Source organism: Scardinius erythrophthalmus (assembly GCF_964197995.2).
Source record: "Scardinius erythrophthalmus genome assembly, chromosome: 4".
Classification (NCBI taxonomy): domain Eukaryota; kingdom Metazoa; phylum Chordata; class Actinopteri; order Cypriniformes; family Leuciscidae; genus Scardinius; species Scardinius erythrophthalmus.
The window spans coordinates 28,552,280-28,576,996 of NC_138224.1; the positions used below are offsets into that span (position 1 = coordinate 28,552,280).

At 37.0% G+C, this 24,717-nt stretch overlaps 1 protein-coding gene across 5 annotated transcripts; it reads right to left on the bottom strand.

The window, feature by feature from the left end:
- Positions 1-4,090: 4,090 nt before the first annotated feature.
- On the bottom strand, positions 4,091-19,764 carry LOC308690086 (protein NLRC3-like). 5 transcript variants are annotated; one of them, XR_014030117.1, is made up of 8 exons: positions 19,530-19,764; positions 12,302-12,435; positions 12,077-12,193; positions 10,014-11,882; positions 9,661-9,834; positions 9,368-9,541; positions 6,886-6,979; positions 4,091-6,560 (listed from the first exon to the last, which is right to left on the bottom strand). XR_014030117.1 is itself a non-coding variant. In XM_081364356.1 (8 exons), the coding sequence occupies exons 2-8, from the start codon at positions 12,349-12,351 to the stop codon at positions 6,022-6,024; spliced, it is 2,970 nt and encodes a 989-aa protein (XP_081220482.1). In that variant the 5' UTR covers positions 12,352-12,435; positions 19,530-19,764; the 3' UTR covers positions 4,091-6,021. The 5 variants fall into 5 exon arrangements, 4 of the variants coding, with proteins under 4 accessions (XP_081220482.1, XP_081220481.1, XP_081220483.1 ...); XM_081364356.1 differs by having other exon boundaries at positions 6,886-6,932; XM_081364355.1 differs by lacking the exon at positions 19,530-19,764 and adding an exon at positions 16,629-16,722 and having other exon boundaries at positions 6,886-6,932.
- Positions 19,765-24,717: the final 4,953 nt, after the last annotated feature.

Here is a 24,717-nt window from a genome sequence, read left to right on the forward strand (position 1 = left end):
ATAAAGCATTAATTGTTGGAGACTTTAATATCCATGTAGATAATCAAAATGATGCGTTAGGGGCTGCGTTTACAGATTTATTAAACTCATTTGGGGTCAAGCAAAACGTTACCGGACCAACTCATCGATTTAATCATACACTCGATTTAATTATATCACATGGAACCGATCCAACCGATATAGATATCATTCCACAAAGTGACGTTGTCACTGACCATTACATGGTAACTTGCATATTACGTACTCCTGTAATATATCATGCTGCGCCGCGTTATCGATTAGGCAGAACAATCCTTCCATCCACCATAGATCATTTTTCAAATAGCTTATTGGATCTGTCTCAGCTGCTCAGTGAACCCAAACAAACAGATGAACTTGAGGAATTAACTAGCACTATGAGCACCATTCTCTCTGGATCATTGGATATTGTTGCGCCCATTAGATTAAAAAAGGTCAGAGAGAAAAGTAAAGCACCATTGTACAACAATACTACGCGTGTTCTAAAGAGAGAGACCCGTAATTTAGAGCGTAAATGGAAACAAACTAACTTAGAGGTCTTTAGAATCGCATGGAAAGACAGTATGTCACGCTATAAAAAGGCCCTAAAAGCGGCCAGGGCTGAGCATCTCCGCAAACTAATAGAAAACAACCATAACAATCCTAAGTTCTTATTTAACACTGTGGTGAGACTAACAAATAAACAGATGACTCATGAACAAAATATTCCATTACAGTTTAGTAGTAATGATTTCATGAAGTTCTTCACTGAGAAAATAGAAAACATCAGAACCACAATTGTAAACGTTCAATCCTCAATCGCGCCTTATAATTCAGCCTCAATTATCACCCCGCAAGAACAATTACAGTGCTTTACAACTATAGAACAGAAAGAGTTAAATAAACTTTTTACTTCATCTAAAACAACAACATGTTTACTAGATCCTATACCAACTAAACTATTGAAAGAAGTGTTACCTGTAGTGGAAGAGCCTCTCCTCAATATTATTAACTCGTCTTTATCTTTAGGTTATGTTCCAAAAACATTTAAACTGGCAGTTATAAAACCTCTCATTAAGAAACCACAATTAGATCCGAATAATCTAGTAAATTATAGACCCATTTCAAATCTACCTTTTATGTCTAAAATACTAGAAAAAGTTGTGTCCGCTCAACTGGGCTCTTTCTTACAAGAAAATGACGTCTATGAAAAGTTTCAGTCTGGGTTCAGGCCGCATCATAGCACTGAAACTGCGCTCGTTAAAATCACAAATGATTTACTTTTAGCTTCTGACCAAGGCTGTATCTCAATATTAGTTTTACTTGATCTTAGTGCTGCGTTCGATACTATAGATCATACAATACTCTTAGATCGATTACAAAATTATACTGGTGTTCAAGGACAAGCATTAAGCTGGTTTAGATCGTATTTATCTGACCGCTACCATTTTGTTTATTTAAATGGAGAAAAATCTATCATAACTCCAGTAAACTATGGAGTGCCGCAGGGATCTGTGTTAGGCCCTCTATTATTCTCAATATATATGCTGCCACTTGGAAATATTATAAGGAAACATGGAATTAGTTTCCATTGTTATGCTGATGACACTCAAATCTATATTTCATCACGGCCGGATGAAAACGCTAAATTATCCAAATTGACAGAGTGTGTTAAAGATATAAAAGATTGGATGACGCGTAATTTTCTTTTATTAAATCCAGACAAGACAGAGGTACTACTTATCGGTTCAAAAAACCACCCACAAAACCTCTCACAATACAACTCTAACATAGTAGGATGCCCTGTTACTTCATCCTCTACAGTAAAAGACCTGGGTGTTATATTAGACTGCAACCTGTCTTTTGAAAATCATATTTCATATGTAACAAGAACAGCCTTTTTCCACCTTAGAAACATTGCTAAGCTACGTAACATGCTATCAGTCTCTGATGCAGAAAAGTTAGTTCATGCATTCATGACTTCGAGACTAGATTACTGTAATGCTTTATTAGCCGGTTGTCCTGCATCCTCAATAAACAAGCTACAGTTAGTCCAAAATGCCGCCGCTAGAGTTCTAACTAGATCAAGAAAATATGATCATATAACACCGATTTTATCATCACTACATTGGTTACCTATAAAGTCCCATATTAATTACAAGGTATTGCTACTGACTTATAAAGCCCTAAACGGCTTAGCTCCAGTCTATTTAACGGATCTTCTATCGCCCTATAATCCATCGCGCTCTTTAAGGTCACTAAATTCGAAGCTTTTGGTCATACCTAGGATATCCAGATTCACCAAAGGAGGGAGAGCATTTTCACATTTAGCACCAAAACTCTGTAATAGTCTTCCGGATACTGTTCGTTGCTCAGACTCGCTCTCCCAGTTTAAAACTAGATTAAAGACGCATCTCTTCAGCCAGGCATTCATATAATACTTTTAATCTTACAGTTAAATCCGACCTCTAGCATATAAACGCCAGAGGAGAACTGGCCCCCGACTGAGCCCGGGTTCTCCCAAGGTTTTTTTTTTCTCCATTAGGTCACCTGATGGAGTTTTTCGGTTCCTTGCCACTGTTGCCTTTGGCTTGCTCAGTTGGGGATATTTAATTTAATTAATCAATCAACGATACTATTGATCAGCATTACCAAACGTAGACGTTCCACTAGAAACAAACATTGATGTATTGTTCTAATTTATTGCTGTGAAGCTGCTTTGATACAGCCTGTGTTGTGAAAAGCGCTATATAAATAAACTTGACTTGACTTGACTTGACTATCGCGCCGGCGCGATAGGCTCGTTTTTTTCCGTATGAGTGCAAAAAAATAATAAAAAAAAAATATTAATTTTTATCTTATATGCTTGTGTTATACATCAATCGATCCTGTTTAGTGTGTATTTTTTTGTGTATGCTCATAATAAAAACAAAGTGTTGTGCTTTTTGCCAAATAAAGAAAAATAAACATGATGCGAGTTCTGCCTACTCTCTGTCAGTGAAGTCAATTCTGAAACGCGTCCGAAAATGAACTGTAACTCAGCGAATACTCAAACAGGCATACAGTCACACAGGCATAAAGCTTGAATTTTCTTCTTTTAAATGAAGTAATTTTTTATAAAAAACAAATATTCACAGTTTATGTAATATGTATGCAAAGAGAGAGATATCAGTCGTCCTCATCTCAGCTAATTAAGTTTTAATGTGCTCCGCCCAAGGAGAGCGCGCGCTATTCAAACGCAAATGTGAGGCGATCCAAACAAACCAGTGAAACGCCCACATCAGCTGGATAACACACACCGCGAGTTCACTTTCAGACTTATGTACTTTACGATGCTGTGAGGAATACTACTATCTTGATAATCCTGCAAAAATTTACCTCAGAAGTTCTGGAAGTATCATTTCGAGGAGCAAACGGATCCCGCTGAGGAATAGGTCAGTTCTATTTGCTTTGTTCTAATCGGAATGAATGAACGCAAAGATGCGTGCTGTTGTGGAGCTACTACAGCTGGCAAAAATACTGTTTAAATATGAATTGCGTTTCTGTGTATGTATGAATGAATGAACGAACGAACGCACAGATGCGTGCTGTTGTGGAGCTACTACAGCTGGCAAAAATACTGTTTAAATAATATGAATCGCGTTTGAATGAATGAACGCACAGATGCGCGCTGTTGTGGAGCTACTACAGCTGGCAAAAATACTGTTTTAATATGAATCGCGAATACAAAAAAAAGATTACACTGGAAATATTGTTACAATTTTAAATGTAGTTGTAATTGTATAACCTTAAAAAAATATATATATAAGGATAGATGTAAACAAAATCTTAAAAGGTCATTATAAGCCTTCTCTTTAAATAATTTTATTATGCTTTATTAGTGACACATTTGGGAAGAGAATATGTTCCAAATCTGAAAATACAGTATGAGAACAATTAACTGCACAATTACTAGAAATGTTTACCTTGGATATTGTACAATTTGCAAGCAAAATTTGTGGAAAAAAACAACAAACCAGTTATATATTGTCCTTGCATTTTTGTGGCTCATTCACACACCTGAATGAAAGGCTCATTACGTATGCAGCCTCATTATGCGGGCCCCATTTACTCCACAGGTGTGAATCACGCCCACCCGCATATGGCCTTTCCAAACAGAAAGTGTTTTACAAGATTTAAATCAATGTATTGTGTTATGTGAATGATTAGGCAGGATGATTTTCACATAATTTTGAAGAAAAAATTCTAGGCAACGTCATCCATTAGTCAAAAGTCTTATTTACATATATTTAGAATGTGTTTTATGGCCTTATTTCAGAAACTTTAGTTTTTTGTTTTTGAAAAAACCATGCATAAACATTATTCTATCAAAAATACAAACATGTACATGCAAGTTGTTCACATATTATGGTAGCCCTGTTTGTGCTAAATAGAGTGAATTTACACCTTTGCCATTAATATGTTTATAAGCAACTGAAAAAAGCACAAATGTCAGGGCATGTCAGAACATCTCAAGGACCCCAAAAACCCCTCAGACCCCAGAGGGTTAAAGAGCAGGCAAAGTTTCTTTCAGGATAAATCTCTCAATGTGTCCAAATGTAGGCCCTTTATCTTATTAAATTAGCTAATGTATTTAAAGGTTTTCATATATTTTTTATTTTATTTGAAGTGTTCAATCCAGTTGATTCAACTGGTTTTGTAGAGTTTTAGAATGTTTGAGCAGTGTGTATGATTGTCAACAATCTGGCATTATCTAATCATGAACTACTGCCGAAACGCATTCATGCCAACTAAACGAATGCGAGTGATCAGCAGATACAGAGCTCTTTAATTCGCAATCAACCTCGTTTTATTGTAAGGTGAATTCAACTAGGCATTCTGTTTCTTTGAAGCAACAAAGGCTAAATAATTTGTTACAGTTGTTTTTTGTCATTGGTGACACGCAGTGACTTACAGTTTTATTAGCTTTAGCTCGAGAGAGAGACCCGGCGCGTGCAGTGAGGGTGACAAAAGAAACTTGCAAAAAGAGATCCAGTGCATCTGCGAAAGAGAGGCAAAGAAAGCAACTGTTCTTAATTTATGTTGCTTTGTAGCCTACTATTTTCATTTTGTACTGTTTTAATTGTACACAGCAAAGCTGAAATTTCTTTGGCAATACAAATTTAAAATGTCGCAAGAATAAGATTCTATATTTCTCATTTATATTCTCTTTCTTTTTCTGAGTCTTTTTCCGAGTTGTTTAATGTAGGCCAATGGATCGGTTTTGAAAATTTTCTTTCGTTGCTATGGTATCACTGTCAGTCATCTCAATTTCGTGAATGATTCACAAAACTAATTTAGCAGATTAAAGACAAGCTTCATCATGTTCAGGCCATTGTGATTTTCTGTTGCGATCATCTGATAATCTGCCTTCAACAGCACGTTCGGGTTTTGTCGTCTGTGCAGCGCAACAGAGGCTCTACTGGAATGTGCCATTATTAATTAAACAAAACGCTTGACTTAAACTGTTACCTAGCATCAAGAACGGTAAAACATAAATATTGTTGGCCAACATCGGTTAACAGCATGGCTAAAATGTATCGTCTAAACGCCTGTTAATAAAAATGACAGACAATGAATAACAAAGCTCTTAAAAGTGTTTAGAATCAATAAATGCACATTTCAAAAGTTTTTATTTTCGACAAATTAATCTATTAATCTAGAGACAAAATTATGGAATCAGTTTATAGAGCTGAGTTTCGAACATCATGTAGCGTTGACTACAGAACTATCGTCTGAAAGCTTAAAATAATAAAGAATGCTAAAACACAACTGCTGCTGACTAACATCGGTTAGCAAGTCCTGACAATATTTAAATTAATCATTTTGTTTAATTTATTTCACTGTTATGTTTCAGTTAATAAATCTACAACTACAACAATTGCAACTTTCTTAATTGTAAGAAAGAAAGCAATGTCATAATTCATTTTAATTTAATTTTGCTCAGAGGTGGAAAATGGCTTCAATATGAATTTCTGTGGTTTCTCACTGCAGGTCAATCTGAGTCAGAGACAATGAAGACTCAGGATAAACTACAAATCCAGCATAGACAGGTTCAGTAAATGTTGGGGTGAATGTGTGTAAATGTGTGAGTGTGTGAGTGTCAGAGATGCTGTAGAAGGACAGAATGTTAGCCGACCAGTCCAGATACACTCCTACTGTTTTAGAGGAGGGTGAAGGAGCAGGTATGTCAATGTTCTTACTATTGTGCCAAAAAGTATACAACTTATCACAAAAGAAAAGAGTCCAGGACTTTTCATTGCGTCCAAACCGACATTCACTCCCTTCTTTCCTGCAGATTTCTTTATATGTCACTGCTATATGACCAGAGCCAACCCATGTAACCTCCCAGTAACAGCGTCCGGTCAGACTCTCTCTAGACAGAACCTGCTCATGGGTCACAAATCTCTCTGGATGATCAGGATACGGCTGGTGCTCTGCCTCAAATGTTGCTTTTTTGTTCCCTTCAGTCAGAATGAGTTGAGTGTGAGCTGTGTTTGGATCCAGTGTGAGATCACAGGCATCTGAACACAGAAAGACAGATCAGAACATCAATGACATCATTAAATATGTACGTGTGTGTGTGTGTGTGTGTGTGTGTGGTCCTGGTAAACCCTATGTTATTTGTCCCCACAAAGATGGTAATATCTGAATTGTTTTGTCCCCCATGAGAAAACCAGCTTATAAATCGTACTAAGTGATGTTTTTTGAAAATGTAAAAATGCAGAAAGTTTTTTTTTTGTGATTTAGATGTAGGGTTAAGGTCAGGGGATAGAATATACAGTTTGTACAGTATAAAATGCAAATGTCCCCATAAAACATTAAAACCCTGTGCGTGTGTGGACTTACATTTTCTCAGGCCTGGTCTTATCCTTAAATGTCCTCCATGGTCCAAACTAAAATGAGACACACACACACACACTAACAAATAATATTCAATATACTAATGAAATGATTTTACTATTTTGGCACATAGTGACATAATGGCACAATTAAAATGAGTGGTAAAAAAAAAAAAAAGAATACTATATATCAGCCAGATTTTGGCACAATCCATCATGTATAGTGTGTCATGGTGGACGACTACGCGGAAACCCTGCTTTCTTGTCCAAAACAAGATCTTGGGGGTAACAATCGGATAATCTGACAGAGACTATTGTAACATGTCTGAACTCTGCATTAGATGACCTTCATCTTGCATGCAGGCATACGAGTCATGACACACACACATGTTGGGTTTTCATGTTTTATAGGGACTTTCTCTAGACATAATGATTTTTATACTGTATAAATTGGATATTCTATCCTCTAAGGCTGGCCACATACTTGAAGATTTTAAGCTTGATTTTGGGCACGATTTGCAACCCCCTACGATTTAGGGGGTGTGGCCCAATTCGAGGCTTCTCGCAACCTCCTTTTTGTCCAAAAAATCCTTAAAGGACAATTCCGGTATTTAACACTTTGAGTCTATTTTGTAGTTTGTTTTGGATGAACTAGAGTGGTGGACAAAGAAATTTTGACAATGGTTCCTGTCGCGACTTTTTGACTATTTTAGAATTGCCCATGACCGCTTTAGAATGGGAGTCAATGGCCATGCACAAACATGTCCTTAAAACAACCCTTAACGTTCGTTTTCAAAACTGTGGAACTCACCGAGTGGGTTAGTGGTGTTCGTTGACGATTAAAAACAAATATCGGCGCAATGTATGATTTCAATCTGTTTATTTTTCTATAGTGGAACTATTTTTTCAGATACCTCACAACCGCGCATAAACTTCCGCTCTTCCGCAACTTCCGTTGCTCTGCTCACGCTAGCCTTCTGAGAGACAGAGAACCGAGCGAAAAGACCTAAAAGACTACAATCAAATGTAAACAGCCCCCTTTCCGTTTCCGGTAGCGCAGTAATATCAACGAGCAATGTGTCCTCCAACGGAAATCAATGGATTTTACAAAATGGCAAATAAAACACGACAGAAACTGTATTTCGCTACGCTACTTGTTTTGGAACATCAACGAACACCACTAACCACTCGGTGAGTTGCACAGTTTTGAAAACGAACGTTAAGGGTTGTTTTAAGGACATGTTCGTGCATGGCCATAGACTCCCATTCTAAAGCGGTCATGGGCAATTCTAAAATAGTCAAAAAGTCGCGACAGGAACCATTGTCAAAATTTCTTTGTCCACCACTCTTGTTCATCCAAAACAAACTACAAAATAGACTCAAAGTGTTAAATACCGGAATTGTCCTTTAATTGTGTGGTGTCATTACAACTATTTTCCTGCTCCCGATTGCGTCAGAGCCTGAACAATCCCAAATCCAACTTTTGATCGGGCTGCCTCTGACGTGATATCTGTGTATATATAGGCCTCCTCAGGAACACTGGATTAGCTTTACTCACACAAGGACATAGCATAGACAAGGCCAGACAAACTCAAACGGAAGCAGGGAAAACTAAATAAAAGCGATATAAACAGGTCAATTCCAAGAGGGTCCTCGCACCTTGGTGCTCAGGGCCTATTGAGGTGCACAGCTGAATGGAAGTATTAACTTAACTAGGTCATTATGGTAACAAACTCAGGCAGGGAAAAAGTGCAAACCAAGTCCAACTGAACATAACTATGACACCAATTCTCACTATTAACTAGTTGTAGCATGCATATTACTAGGATATCAGATGTTTAGTAGTAATTATAAAGCACATATTAGTGCCTTATTCTGCCTACATCCCTTAATCCTACCCAATACCTAAACTTATCAACTACCTTACTATTAATAAGCAGTAATTATGTCAAAAATTGTAGTTGATAGTGAGAATTGGACCGTAAACTAAAGTGTGACCAGAAGTTATACATACTGCTTTGGCTCTGAAGGCCCAATATCCTCATCTTTGATGATTATTTTGACTGTTTAGGATCTTGTATCTTTTACAAAGTACTACTGCTGCCCAGATAGAAATTATTAAACAAATACAAATTCAACCCCACCCCCTATTATTCTCTATAGAGCTGGTTTACAGCTGAATTTGTATTTGTTTAATAATTTAAAACTTTGCAACAAAATAATATTATTTTCCTGTTTATTACTCTGAAGCTGCTTTGAAACAGTCTATATTGTATGAAGGAATTATATATATATATATATATATATATATGTATGCTATAGGAATTATGCTGAGTGACATAACACTGTATTTAAGCAATAATTTACTTAGGCATTTCAATTTAAGTGGGTAATATTCACAGTTTGTTCAACTTTATTTTAATCAACTGAGATTTACAGTATTAGCAATCTACTGTAAAACCAAATAAGGCTCTTAATGCTACACATACTTAAGTATCTTTAGTCTGTAGTTTGGATCCTTCAGTTTGTTGTTTAGCAGCTGGACTCCTGATTCTCCTGGATGATTGTAGCTCAGATCCAGCTCTCTCAGATGTGAGGGGTTTGAACTCAGAGCTAAAGACACATAACTGCAGCCTTCCTCTGTTACCATACAGCCAGACAGCCTACAGACACACAGTTAGATAATCTACAGACACACATCTACAGACACATTACCATTATGACTGACTGACTGACTGACTGACTGACTGACTGTACATTATCTCTTCTTTGTTCTTAATACCTCATGATCTCCAGCTGACAGTTTGCACTCTTCAGTCCATCAGAGAGCAGCTTCACTCCTGAATTCTGCAGGTCATTGTTACTCAGGTCCAGCTCTCTCAAGAGACAGTTTGAGGATTGTAGAGCTGATGCCACAATTTCAAAGGACTGTCCAGAGAGATTACAGCCAGCGAGACTGAAAAAGAGAAAAACACATAAGAATTAAATTCTTAACCTCTTTCTACAATGGGTTTTTCAATAATATCAGCTATATTCCATTCTGAAAATAAATGATACAAGATGTTTTACTTGGCATGACAACAGAAACTTTCATTCATAAAGAATCTTGAAGAAAGACAGGATTAAATCACTCACAGGGCTTTTCTGCAGTTGACCACAGCTGGTATCAGTCTTCTTCTACCCTCATCTGATGTGTTATATTTCTTAAGGTCCAGCTCATCTAGCACCTCCTCTGAAATCTGAAGCATGTAGGCAATTGTTGAAGAGTGAGCAGGAGAGAGTTTCTGATTTTTGTCTGATTTCACAAACTCCTGAATCTCTCTGGACAGAGTCTGATCTTTAACTTGCAGCAGACAGAGAAACAGATTGATGGATCTTTCAGTGGAGAGTTCATGTCCATCTTTGATCTTCTCTTTAATGTACTGCGCAGTTTTCTTGATGCTCTCTGAGCTGTTCTCTGTTTGTTTCAGTAGATCCTGTAAGAGTCTCTGATTGGACTCCAGTGAGACTCCCAACAGGAACCGCAGAAACAGATCCAGATGTCCATTCTCACTCTCAAGGGCTTTATCTACTACACCTTTAAGCAGATTATACATTGAATCAAAAACCTTAAGGGTCTCCATGGTGCTGTTTAAATAACAGTAAAACACATGGAAAGCAGCAAGAAACTCCTGGATGCTCAAATGAATGAAGCTGTAGACTTTTCTCTGATTTATCACAGATTCCTCCTTAAAGATCTCAGTGCAAATCCCAGAATACACTGAGGCATCAGTGATGTCTATGCAACTCTCTCTCAGGTCCTCCTCATAGAACATCACATTGCCCTTAATCAGCTGTTTAAAAGCCAGTTCAGCAAGTTTCACAATCACTTCTCTGTTAGACTGCAGGAATTTCTCTGTATTTCTCTCTTCATACTTCTGATTCCTCATGTTGATCTGAATCAGCAGGAACTGGATGTACATTTCAGTCAGAGTTTGAGGGATTTCTGCACTGAGATCTAGTTTCAGAATGATTTGAAACACAGTGGATGTGATCCAGCAGAAGACGGGTATCTGGCACATGATGTCGAGGCTTCTTGCTCTTCTGATGAGTGAGATGATTCTAGTGGCTTGATGCTCATCACTGATTCTCTTCCTGAAATATTCCTCCTTCTGAGGCTCACTGAATCCCTGAATTTCTGTCACACGGTTTATGTATTTGCTGGGGATCTGATTGGCTGCTGCTGGTCTGGAGGTGATCCAGATGAGAGCAGAGGGAAGAAGCTCTCCTTTCATGAGGTTTGAAATCAATACACCTACTGATGAAGTCTCAGTCACATCAGAAACCTTCTGATCATCTGAAAACAGTGTAATTCTGCTTTCATCCAGACCATCAAAGATGAATACAACTCTGCACTCATCATAAATCTTTGAGTCCACATCTTGAAGTTCAGGATGAAAGTCCAGCAGAAGTCTGTGGAGACTGTACTGATGATCTCCAATCAAGTTCAGCTCTCGAAATGGAAGAACAAATATGAAATCTACATCCTGATTACCTTTTCCCTCGGCCCAGTCCAGAACAAACTTCTGCATAGAGACGGTTTTTCCAATTCCAGCGATGCCTTTAGTAAGGACAGTCTTGATTTGGTCTTTATCCTCACATCCTGGTTCAGGTGAGTTTTTAAAGATGTCATTGCAGTAGATTGCATTGTCTTCTGAGTGTTGTGTTTTCTCCATCTGTAAAAATTCATGTTCTTCATTAACTCTTTCTCTCTCTCCCTCTATAATGTAGAGCTGTGTGTAGATCCTGCTCAGGAGGGCTTCATTCTCTTGGAGCTGGTTTCCCTCAAATAATCTCTCATACTTGTTCTTCATGCTGGTTTTGTGCTGGTCTTTGACTCTCTGCTGGTATCCAGTCTCCAGCTTGTGTGTCTGCAGGACTGCTTCAGTTTCGACCTGTCTGATATGGGTCTGATAGTGGGATGTAGATGGGGGCACAGATCTAATTGGTTCATATATCTCCTTCCTGTTGAAATTAAAAAGAAGAGTAACAAAATGACAGTGATTACAGTAACCATTATAGATCAATATGATATGATATTGATTTTAGATTGTATGCAAATGCTTAAGTACATTAGTGTTACTTCATTAGAGTCTCTTAAATCACTATTTTATATGAGTTGTACTACAGTGAATTTGCAATTTCATGTTTATACTAACAGAGGGTCAGCGGTCACTGGTTCATCACTGAATTGAAATGGGTGATCCATGGATGTGTTGCTCTTCACAGACACACAGCTGGGTTCTGCGGACTCTGATCTCTGTCTCCTGCTGATACTGACAAAAGAAAAAAAATGGCATTTTAGAGTACTAGCTAAACTGTGAATGCACCAATTACATATACTTAGATCAAATTTTGTGTTAAATGCAAAAATAGTGTCTCACTTTGGGTCAGAGGTCACTGCATCACTGAATTCAAGGGGAAGATTCATCATGGACTGATCACTCCTCAATGACACACAGTTGATTCAGGAGATGGAGAACTCATTCTAGAGTCAGCATCCTCTAATTCTCATTTCCTAAAAATAGAGTTTGTTTTAGAGCTTTTATGTTTTAAAAGTTTTCTGTACTATATTCTATTATATAAATGCTATACTGTTAATTTTTTTAACCTATAATATAATATAACAATAAAGCAAACTAAATCTTTATATTAAAAAAGAGTTAATGTTCTATTCAAAACATCTCTTTTTCATTAGGGATCAGGGGTCTTTATTACTACCTTTTCTTGTTTTGCTTTTTTGTCTTCGCAGACATTATTTGCTTTTTCTTACATTGAAGACACATGTGACTAGGGTTGGGAATCGTAAGAAATTGTCCGGTTTCAGTTCTGCCAAACGATTCTGGTTCCGATTCCATTAAAATTATTAAACAACTAGCCTAATAAAAAAATATTAGTAAGGAAAAAATGCACAATACTCAACTCAAACAACTGTTTTAGTGTTTATTTCTTAATACCTGTCAAATGAGTTTAACAGACTGGTAATGACAACAAATTCAACATATTTAGAATTTTGCAACCGTAGACATCCGTGTTTATATTCAAACTATAAACTTATATCTCAGTACTTCAGTGATCATATGAATATTTGTAACACAGAAATATTGATACTGTGTGGTTGAAAAGACTGTGAAAGTAAAGCTGTTTCATACCTATATATTGACAACTGCTCTCTCTGTGTCAGCGACTGCGCAAACAGATTTGAATGTTCTGGCGTGAAGTTTGTTTTGAAGTAAGATTGAGTGGAATCGAGATCGAGATGTTTTAAAGATTAATCGTGCAGCTCTTTCTCTCTCTGCATTGATATCTGACGCAGAGTGTATAGAAGTAGCGCAAGGTCTTTTCAGTGCATTCATTACTATTTTAATATTCATGAGGTGAGATTAAAGGCTATTAACCCTCTGGAGTCTGAGGTGTTTTCTGGGCACTGGAGGTGTTCTGACATGCTCTGACATTTGTGCTTTTTTCAGTTATTTATAAACATGTTAATGGCAAAGGTGTAAATTCACTCTATATAGCACAAACAGGGCTACCAAAATATGTGATCACCATGCATGTATATTTTTTTATTTTTAAGAGAATAATGCTTATGCGTGGTTATTGAAAAAATTAAAAATGAAAGTTGCTGAAAGAAGACCTCAAAACTCATAATAAATATGCATGAATAAGACTTTTGAGAAATGGATGTTCTTCCTTCGAGTTCTGGCTTCAAAATTATGTGAAAATAGTCTTGCTTTATCGTTCAGATAAAACAATACATTGATTTAAATTGATGTAAAACAGGTTTTGCTTGGAAAGCCATTATGCGAGTGGGCGTGAACGAGGAGTGGTTTACACCTTGGAATACAAAATGTCCCACCCATTATGCATAATGACTCTGCATAATTAGCCATTCATTCAGGTGTGACTCTGACTGACTGAGCCACAATGCAAGGACAAAAAATTAGAAGAAGACTTATATTGACCATTTAAGATTTTGCTTACATCTATCTTGTAAATATGTTTTGCTATTTTATTAAAAAGGTTACAATTACAACAATAATTAAAATTTCAACAATATTTCAAGTGTACTCTTTCTTTGAAAAAAAAAAAAAAAGATTATAGGCCTACATTTTAGGCCTATCTATGTATTCATTAGTTTGAATATAGCCAAAATTGGAACAGCTAACATCTTAGTTGATGACTTTATTTTATATATATATATAAAAATTGCTAAACAAAAGCTTATTTGATATATATATTCAGTATATTCTACAGTAAAAACTGTACTCAAATCTAGTCAACAAAATGTTGTCTTTCATATTTCGCCTGACTGTAACGTTGTTTTTATGAAATATTAGGGCATATAAATGTTAATTTGCAGTTTAATACGTATTGCTTATACAAATAGCCTACATTTTATTTCAACATATTTCAGTCGATTTTTACTCATCTCAGTATAGTAATACAGTTTGCTAAAACATCATCATTCATTCACACACGCGATTTAAATTTAAACTGTCTTTTTGCGAGCTGTGGTAAACAGCGCGCATCTCTGCCGTTCATTCATCAAAAACAGAAACCCGATTCACGTGAGAAGAAAAAAAAACTTACAGTATTCCTCAGCTCGCTCCTCGATTTACCCGCACTTCTGAGGTAGGCTACTTTTTTCATCAAAAGCTTATGTGGCAGTATATTCTACAGTAAAAACTGTACTCAAATCTAGTCAACAAAATGTTGTCTTTCATATTTCGCCTGACTGTAACGTTGTTTTTATGAAATATTAGGGCATATAAAATTGCAGTTTAATACGTATTGCAACGTACAAATACGTACAAATAGCCTACATTTTATTTCAACATATTTCAGTCGATTTTTACTCATAGTAATACAGTTTGCTAAAACATCCTCATTCATTCACACACGCGATTTAAATTTAAACTGTCTTTTTGCGAGCTGTGGTAAACAGCGCGCATCTCTGCCGTTCATTCATTAAAAACAGAAACCCGATTCACGTGAGAAGAAAAAAAAACTTACAGTATTCCTCAGCTCGCTCCTCGATATACCCGCACTTCTGAGGTACTTTTTTCATTATTGTTATTGCTCACAGCGCTGCTGAGACGGTGTTAAAGTAATGATCTGAATAAACTGATATGTGGGCGTTCACAGGTTTGCTTGGATTGCCTCATTCATTTGCGTTTGAATAGTGCGCGCTCTCCGTAGGCGGAGTCACATTACATTTGAATTAGCTCTAATGAGGTCGACTGGAATCGCTCTCTTTTAATACAGATTTCACAACATGAGAATATTTGTTTTATATATAAATTACTTCATTTAAGAGAAGAGAATTCAAGCTTCATGCCTGTATGTCTGTTTGCCTGTTTGACTGAGTATTCGCTGAGTTATTGTTCATTTTCGGACACGTTTCAGAATGGACGACACTGGCAGATAGAAGGCAGAACTCGCATCACGTTTATTTTTCTTTATTTGGCAAAAAGCACAACACTTTGTTTTTATTGTGAGTATACACAAAAATAATACACATTTAACAGAATCGATTGATGTATGAAACTTGTTTTGAAAATCAAAGTCAAAAGAGTATTTTGGGTCTCAATTAAACTCATAAGGAAAAAAGCGAGCAGATCACGCCGGCGTGATCTCCGACCTCTGAGGGTTAAAGGATAAGCACTCAGCACTTCACCCACACATCACACCAGAACCGGTTCCGCACGGTTCCGGTATTTAAAAAAAAATCACTACAGATTCTCGGTTCCCAACCCTACATGTGACTGAACTGAATTTTGTATTTCTGCCAAGACAGACCAACTCCAATTTCACATGACTTTGACCAAAACTGCATCAGCAGAGAGGAACTGAAAGTAATAATAGACAGTGAAGACATCATAGAGAACTATAAAATATATTTCTCAGCCTTCATTTTCTGATCTGTGCTCAAAAATCAGACATTGTCATATGTTCGGTTTGCTGTAATATATATATATTCAAGATTCAATGTGAAAGTATTATAATATAAAATATATTAAAACGTCAATGTTAGATGCGATTGATCACATTTAATTACAGAAAAATGTGATTATTTAGTTAATTGTTTTAAATTGATTGACAAAGTTCTGTACAATACACATACAAATAATTTCAAACAAGTTTTTGTTATTGAAGTATTTTGTTATACTCTGGTACATTCATCTACACTTTTCTTATGGTTGGTTCAGCTTTCAATGTTTTGCTACAGCAGTGTTTGAATGCAGTAACCAGAAAGCCTGGACAGTTTGAAATACTGTAATTTAGTATAGCGATTATTTTCGTAAAGGCGAAAATATCAAAAGTAATTTAGCACGAAATATGAACCAGGTTTGAAATGTCATTAATTAAGACCAATAATCTAAATAGCAGGGCCCATATGCAGGGCCCATTCTTAGAAATGCTCTTAAGAATAGTCTTAAGATTTTACTTAAGTGTCCAAAAATTCTTAGTAAAAGTAGGACTGAAGTGGCACTTAAGTGTTGTGAACTAAGTACTACAATGATGTCAACCCAAAATGGCCGCCCTAAACCACTGAATCAGCCAATAGTGAGCCTGCAAGGGTGAGGTCACTGCAGCATGACACCAATCATTTAATGTATTTATAATAAAATAATTTAATGAAGACCAAAACTTTGATATTTACATTTATTTAAAAAAAAAATATTGCTTTGTATTGTGCAAAATTACCACAAATTAATTGATATGTCTCCTCTTTTGCAGTTGGAGCAATGATGCCAACAAGAGTTCCATCAATGGCTCCAAACAACTCCAGGGAAGCCCGAAATACTCATAAAAGCGGCTTGCTTTTGCTGCATGGTTTGAAGATCAGTGGGAAAGTCAATGAACAGCCATAGAGTAGTGGCCAAAAGTGATTGTCCAACATAGGAGAATTGACATTCACCCTTTATTCAAATAATATAAAAAATGTGTTAAAGATTTTGTAAGCATATGGAGTGTACTTGTGCTTGGAGTCACTTGATTTTATTTGTGATAATACAATGAAACATGGCCAAATTCTGTGGACATCATTTTTTGGCTAGGCTGTCATTCAAACAAATTATGAACACATGAAAAAATATGAGGGGACCAATGAAATATTAATTAATGATTATGTAGCAGACAATGTATGCTTCTTTTTTTTTCCTGTGAGCTTTTTTGTTTTTCTAAAACCTGTAGCTGTAGTTTGCATTTTTTGCCAAATAATCTTGTCGGATAAATACCTTCACTAAGTTTAGTGTTTTGTTCTTCCCTCATATTTAAAAATATATAAAAAATATATATATAACTATAAAAATATTTTCCTCATATTTCAATGGTTTAAGCAAACTTGTAGGGTCATTAAAAAAAAAAAAAAAAAACTTTTGGCCAGTATGTTTGGTGTGGTCAGTGCCACAATTCTGCTATTTCAGACCCTGCTTACTGTGGACTGATGACCCCAAGTCATCACCGGCGCACTGTTGCATTTTTCCAGTCGCCAAAAATTTAATTATTACTTTTATTTCAAGCCCAAGTTTAGTGACATCACTAACCCTAAAATTTACATAAACCCCGCCCCAGGGAACATGCAATAAAAGCCATGAGAAGAGGAAGAGTTGTAGTAGACCACATTTTGGAGTCAATGCTCAAAAATCTCAAGCTGCCGCATCCGTCTTTTCACATTTATTGCAATTACACTACTTAAAGGGCACCTAACATAAACATAAACAATACTGTGTTGGCAGTACCCTGGAAATCCAGAGTTCTCGCGAGAGCACAAGTTGAATTTGCTCAGCGATCTATCATTATTGGTAATGATGCTCACATCCGAGCTGCACCAATCACATTGGGTTATCTGATATAGACGGGCCAGAGGCCAGCTTAACAGATGACGACAGCGCTGTGACGTCGAAGTCATTAGTAAATATTGCAAGATGGCTATGGATGAACACCAGTTGTTTGAAACGGCTTTGGCCGCTACAATGAACGAGTTAGACTTGGCTTTTTTAAAAAAAGAGGAACTAAAAGAGGAACAGAAGACGGCGTTCGAATCGTTCCTTTGCAAGAAGGGCGTTTTTGCTGTTTTGCTGACCAAATAGAGAGCCTAAGTCCCTCCCCTTCCGGTCGACCACCATGGGACCTTAGTTCGGAAAAATATTGTATGGTAGTCAATGGCGAGAGACAACAAATATTTTGATCTCGTTTGAATTGTGCCCTGATTTACACATATGATGTTTGTCAATTTAAAAGATACATTTTAAAGTCAAGAAAGTCGCAGCTTGATGTAAAACTGCTGAGGTATAAGACTGTGAAAATATGTAATTAGAAAGACTACAAACCCAGAAGGCGCACATGCGACGTCATACCTTTTCTCTCAATGAATGAAGCTAACTTTACTGAAGCTAACGTCTGTCATTTTTTCTATAGTCTGACATTATAATCGTAACGTTACGCCGTCATGCCTGAGTGTTTTGAGCCAGAATACACACATACGAGCAACGGATCTTGTGACGTACATAGTGCGAGACGAGAGATGTAGTTCATTGAGCGATTTTCACATAAAACTAAACGTTACTCTTCTGTTTTATGACAAACTGCGACTTTCTTGACTTTCATAATTACCTTTTAAATTGACAAACATCATATGTGTAGTTCAGGGCACAGTTCAGACGGAATAAAAAGATAAGTTATCTCTCGCCATTGACTTCCATACATATTTTTTCCGAAGTAAGGTCCCATGAGCCGGAAGCGGAGGGGCGGGACTTAGGCTCTCTATACGGCAAGAGTCTAATCTACCAGTTAGCTCCGCTGGTAGCTACGCTTATGGGGCTTGTTGTGATTGGTCGTAGTGTTATCCAATTGCGTGCAGTGAGATTTTCAAATGCATGCTTGGTGCCGCCCCTCGAGGTGGCCGATTTTCATTAGTCGATGTCAGACCATTAATCTTTCAGATTTAGGTCTGGATTTCCAGGCTAAGTTGGCAGTGTGTGTACACAACTACCATATAATAATAAAAATCCACTCAGTGCTTTTTTAAAAATCCCCATATATCATAAGCACTGTCTCAGAACAACCCGTTCTCAGATTAGGGGCAATGTGACGTACTTTTGCACAAGCCATGACTGTTGACTGACATTGCAGTTTTAGTGTAGACCCACCCTGAGTGAGTAGACCCACCCCCACAATGCCACCAGGACGGCCCATAGGCTTGGACTGTGGGAGGGAAAGTTACAGAATAGCTGAATTTCTGGACTTCCAAAACACCCCAGCTACTTAAAGGGCACATGTTTGTTACGACCCAAGGTCTAGGGTTCAGGGGTGAAACATAAAGGAAAATAATCAAACAGATTACTTAAAAAAGTTCTCTGGTTCTTCTTTTTATTGAGGTTTAGAGTAGAAACAAGTTTTGCCAAGAGTTTAGACAATGTTTGGGAATGCAAAAGTAACTTCAGGTCTAGACCAGGCTAAAATAATAAACAAAAAGTAGACTACCTTAACCCAGAAAACTAAATATCCTATCAGGGGCAATAAAACAAAGGAAAATACAAGAACTTTCCTAACTCCTTAACAACACAAACAGGAGAAAAAGATGTAAAAATAAATGGCACCTACCCCCTAAAGCGTTCATGTCACTCGTCCTCTGGGGATGTTTTATGCTTCTGTTCTGTACACAGCGGAAACAAGAGAAGCACACGCGCGCACACACACACACACACACACACACACACACACACACACACACACACACACACACACACACACACACACACACACACACACACACTAAAATACAAGCCTCAGACGCAAGTCATGTTCCTGGTTTTGTCATGTGTTTCTCTTGTTCCTCATGTGATCCTGTCATGTGCCTTCTTGTCATGTGCAGGGTTCGTACACCTTTTCCAAGGTCAAATTCCAGCACTTTTCAAGCACTTTCAAGGTCCATTTTAAAGCTTTTTCAGCACCTTAAACCAACGTAAATTACATACCAATACCAATACATAGTCAAAATTATTATTTAGTGTTTTTATCACATTACAGTTTTTTTTCAATCACTAAAAAGCACTAACCCATACTTTACCCAAACCCATAATTACATAATTTTTCTAAACTCTTAACACTGACTTACACCTACAAAACACAATTGGCCAAATTGATAATTTTCTTCTCAAAAACACATTTTGTTAAATATATACTAACTCTCCATTTCAAAACAGAACACATGTTTCTCTGCACACACTAACTTTACCAAAACACTGGAAATCTGACTCAAAATGAAATTATTCTGTCAAAGAATAACACTTGTTTTCACTTCACAAGGTATATGCAGTCAATCAAAGTACACCAGGTTTCAAAATACTGTCTATTGTTGACATTAGAAAAACTGCATAGACTTTTATGTTTCAGGTAACATGCAATCCACCTTTTACACTAAATTTCTTGGTTGGGAACTGTATGTCCACATGTACAATAATGTTCACATTCAAACGCATTCCAGTAAAAAGCAAATCAGTTATTTTTTTCTTTACTGTTTACTAAAGGAGGTACAGTAGAAACACAGTATAATAGAACAGAAAAAGTTTTACAGTATTGCTTACAGTGAACAAAATATCATATATAAGAGCATTCTAAAAAAAAAAAAAAAAAAAAAAAAGCCCAGATAAAAAGGGGGGAACTAAAAATAGCACAAAATTAATGTATCTAATCCCTGCGATCTTCAGGGTTAGGCCACATGTTTTCGTCATCATCACATCTGATATCATCCAAGGCGATGCACCTGGGATAAAACCCCTTGGTATGTCGGATCCACCCTTGGCAATCTTGAACTGTGATGTCCCTGCAGCCAGCATTCATGGCTTCAAGGAGGGATATCTGGTCATGTGGCTAATGGTCATAAACCTTCCACCTCCATGCAGAAAAGAACTCCTCTATGGGGTTGTGGAAAGGTGAATAGGGTGGAAGGAAGAGACTTACCAGTCTTGGGTGGACTTCAAACCATGCTGTTATTGCTTGCGAATGATGGAAAACATTGTCCCAGGTAATTACAAAGGTCCTCATGTTTTCACCCTCCCGATCCTGCTCTGGTACCAGGCGCTGGTGGAGATCATTGAGAAAGGCAAGGAGGCGCTCGGTATTATAGGGTCCAACCTGACATCTGTGAAGGAGTAATCCTGCATTTGCCATTGCTGCACACATGGTAATGTTTGTCCCTCTCTGTCATGGCACATCAACTGTGGCCCTTTTTCCAATTATATTTCGTCCACGTCGACGCCTTTTGGACAGATTGAATCCTGCCTCATCTATGTAAATGAATTCATGAGGGGCCTGGTTGGCCTCCAATTCCATAACTCTCTGAAAGTCAAAGTTTATATATATCATGTCATTACTGTATACCATACTGTACTGTAACATATTACTGTGTAGGTTTTTATTTATTTATTTATTTATATTTTTAAAACAGGAAAAGATTAAGGACAATCGGGCCTGGCTCAGTATAAAACTGATTTTCAGCAGGTTCCTGCTCTGCAGAACATAAAAACCACATACACAACAAAGCTCACACATGTTTTGATAAAACAAGTTTATCCCATGGCTTATTTTATAGTTCTGAAATGTCAAGGCATTACACAAAGATAGTGCAGTACAGTGGTGAGTCCAGCCTGGAAGCCTGACATGGATCTTATAAGCTCTATTATAAAGTCTTATTACTGGTTCAATAATCTCATTTGTTGTTAGTGACCAAACAGGTAAACAATACGACAAAGTGGACAGAATGATGGCATGAAGATAGGTTTTTGAAACAGAAAGCAACAAATATGGTCTAATTTTGCTATAAACATATAACTTTTGGTTTAACTTTCTGGTTAGGGTTTGAACATGTTCTTGATAAGTAAGATGTGAGTCAAGATAGACTCCCAAATACTTATATGCTGATACAATTGAAAGCGTTTGATTAGAAAAAGTGATAGGATTGGACATGGATAGCTGTCTCCTAGATGAATAAAAATACATGCATTGTGTTTTCTTGACATTAAGTGTTAAATGATTATCTTGCAGCCAGTTATGTAAATGCTGCAGATCTGTGTTAAGTTTGTAATTGATTGTGTCAACATTAGAACCAGAAAGAAAAATAAAAGTGTCATCTGCATATAGCAAAGAACTAGAAAAATTAAAAACACAAGGAAGATCATTAATATACATAAGGAAAAGTAAAGGACCTAAAATACTGCCCTGTGGAACTCCCATAGAACACACTCGTGTCTGTGATGTTACTGTGCCGATTCTTAGAGTCTGAGATCTGTCACTTAAATATGATGTAAACATATCTTTTGCGGAAGATGACAGATGAAAAGAAAGAAGTTTGTTTAACAGAATTTGATGATTGACTGTATCAAAAGCTTTCTGAAAATCTATGTATATAACTCCAGTAATCTGACCCTTGTTTAGAGACGCACGTTGGTTATTATTTTCAAGGTGGTTAATTAGTTGATTATATAATATTTTTTCAAGCAACTTGGAAATGGTTGGGAGAATTGCAATTGGACGGTAGTTGGAAATATTAGTTGGATCATCAGACTTAAACATCGGGGTGATCTGGGCCGTTTTCCACAAGCCAGGAAATACTGATTGTCTAATACACAGATTAACTAAATGATGAAAGAGTGGTATAAGAGTACTGGCATGAGTTTTAAGAAAAGTCATGTTTAAATTATTTGTATCACAAGCATGAGAAGCATTCAGAGAACACAAAATATTAGTTATATCATTTTGTACAATTTCAGAAAAAGAGAATTGCTGAGATAATGCTGGTACTGATGTGAGAAACAGAGGAATAGTAAATTTAGAGGATAATTATTGGACAGATGCAATAAAATACTCATTAAAAGAATTTGAAATTTTATCATGATCAGTAAGAAGAGTACCATTTATGGATATTTGTAAACTATTATTATTTTTAATTTTATTTTCACCAGTTATAGATTTCAATGTTCGACATAATGTTCTAGGGTTGGAAACTGTTCGACTAATTTGATTTTCATAATAAGACTGTTTTGCTTAGTATAATTCAAATTTACACTTATTTCTAAACTGTGTGAAAATAAGCTTAGCTTCAGGTGTTTTTAATAATCTGTAGGCTTTCAAGGAAGAGGCTAGAGGGCTGCATTGGGATTGAGTCCCGCCGGGTCCCGCGGGACCCAACGCAAATCTCGCGGGAGCGGGCGGTTTGAACTTTGCTGCGGGCGGGAATGGGCGGCTAAAAAAAACACTGCGGGATCGGGAGGTAGCCTTGCAACATGATTTCCACTACACAGTACCAGCTCGCCTCGGCTCGGCTCGACTCGCCTTTGTTTGGTTTTCCACTGTGTAAAAGTTGTAACTGTATCTGCTTCCAGGTACTTTTTTTCGTACCCCCTCCGGCGGGGTTCTGAGTGAGCTTAGGCGATACTAAAATGTGACGTGAAAACACGGCAGACTGCTGATTGTTCAGAGAGAAACATCACTATTCACTGCGTCATCATTGCACGCGCAAGACAGAGTATCCTGAATAAAAAACAGCAAAAACGAAAACAAAACCATCCAAAAACAGCACACTCGATTTCCTCCATTGTCCTGTGAGTATGTGTCCAGTAGGCTATGCCGGCCAGGGAAACAAAACAAACAACCCCATGAATCTCTTTAATAATAGCAATACAAATGTGTGTTTTTTCCTGCGGGACGGGAGAAGACACAAAATCAATGCATCTCTATTATTGTGCGGGAATAAATTCTTAGAGTTTTGCGGGTGCGGGCGGGAGTGGACATACATATTGCGGGAGCGGGCGGGAGTGAAACACATACGTTGCGGGAGCGGGCGGTAATGGTCAGAAATTCGGCGGGCGCGGGCGGGAGCGGGATGAAGAAAACAGTCCCGCGCAGGGCTCTAGAAGAGGCCTTCTTTTTTAGGAGCTGTAAAATATCAGAAGTTACCCAAGGTACTGTATTTTGTTTAATATGTATTTTACAGGTAGTTGTATATTTTTGACGTATTGTCTCCACTCTCCTATGGAAATTTGACAGAACATGATCGGGATTTTGCAAAAACGTCTCGTTACTCCAATCAGTATCAGCAAATTCAGCATTAAACTGAGACAATTTTGAATTTGGGACTTTTTAAATGTAATTATTTTTATGACATTTTGGCTGTTTAAAACATTTCCTAATGACATATATGAGTGAATGATCTGAAACTGCTGTGTTTATCACTCCTGATATGCCATACTTGGAGGGTTGATTAGTGAAAATAAGGTCCAAAATAGAATTTCGTGTTTTACCAAATCTGGTGGGATCTTTAATTAATTGATGAAGACCATATTTTATGGCAGTTGTTTTCAGAAGTTTAGATGAATTATCAATCCAATTTAAATTTATGTCACCAAGAATAACAAGCTCATTAGTTTTAACCGATTTTATTAAGTCCGAGAACTGCAATAAATATGCAGTTGGACTGACATTTGGAGGCTTGTATGTGACAATAATAGTAACTGAAAGTTGATTTGTAAAATGAATAACCAATTGAAGTGACTCTGATACTGTTGATAGTTTTACTATAGAATGTGCATATTTTTTATTTACATAAAGAGCAACACCACCACCAGTTCTATCAGTTCTGTCTTTGCGATATAATAAATAGTTTTCAATCGCAAGAAATGAATCAGATATAACAGGAGTCAGCCATGATTCAGATATTGCCATAACATGAGCCTTTGTTTGAGTAAGCATGATTTTAAATTCATCCAGTTTGGGAACAAGGCTTCTCATATTT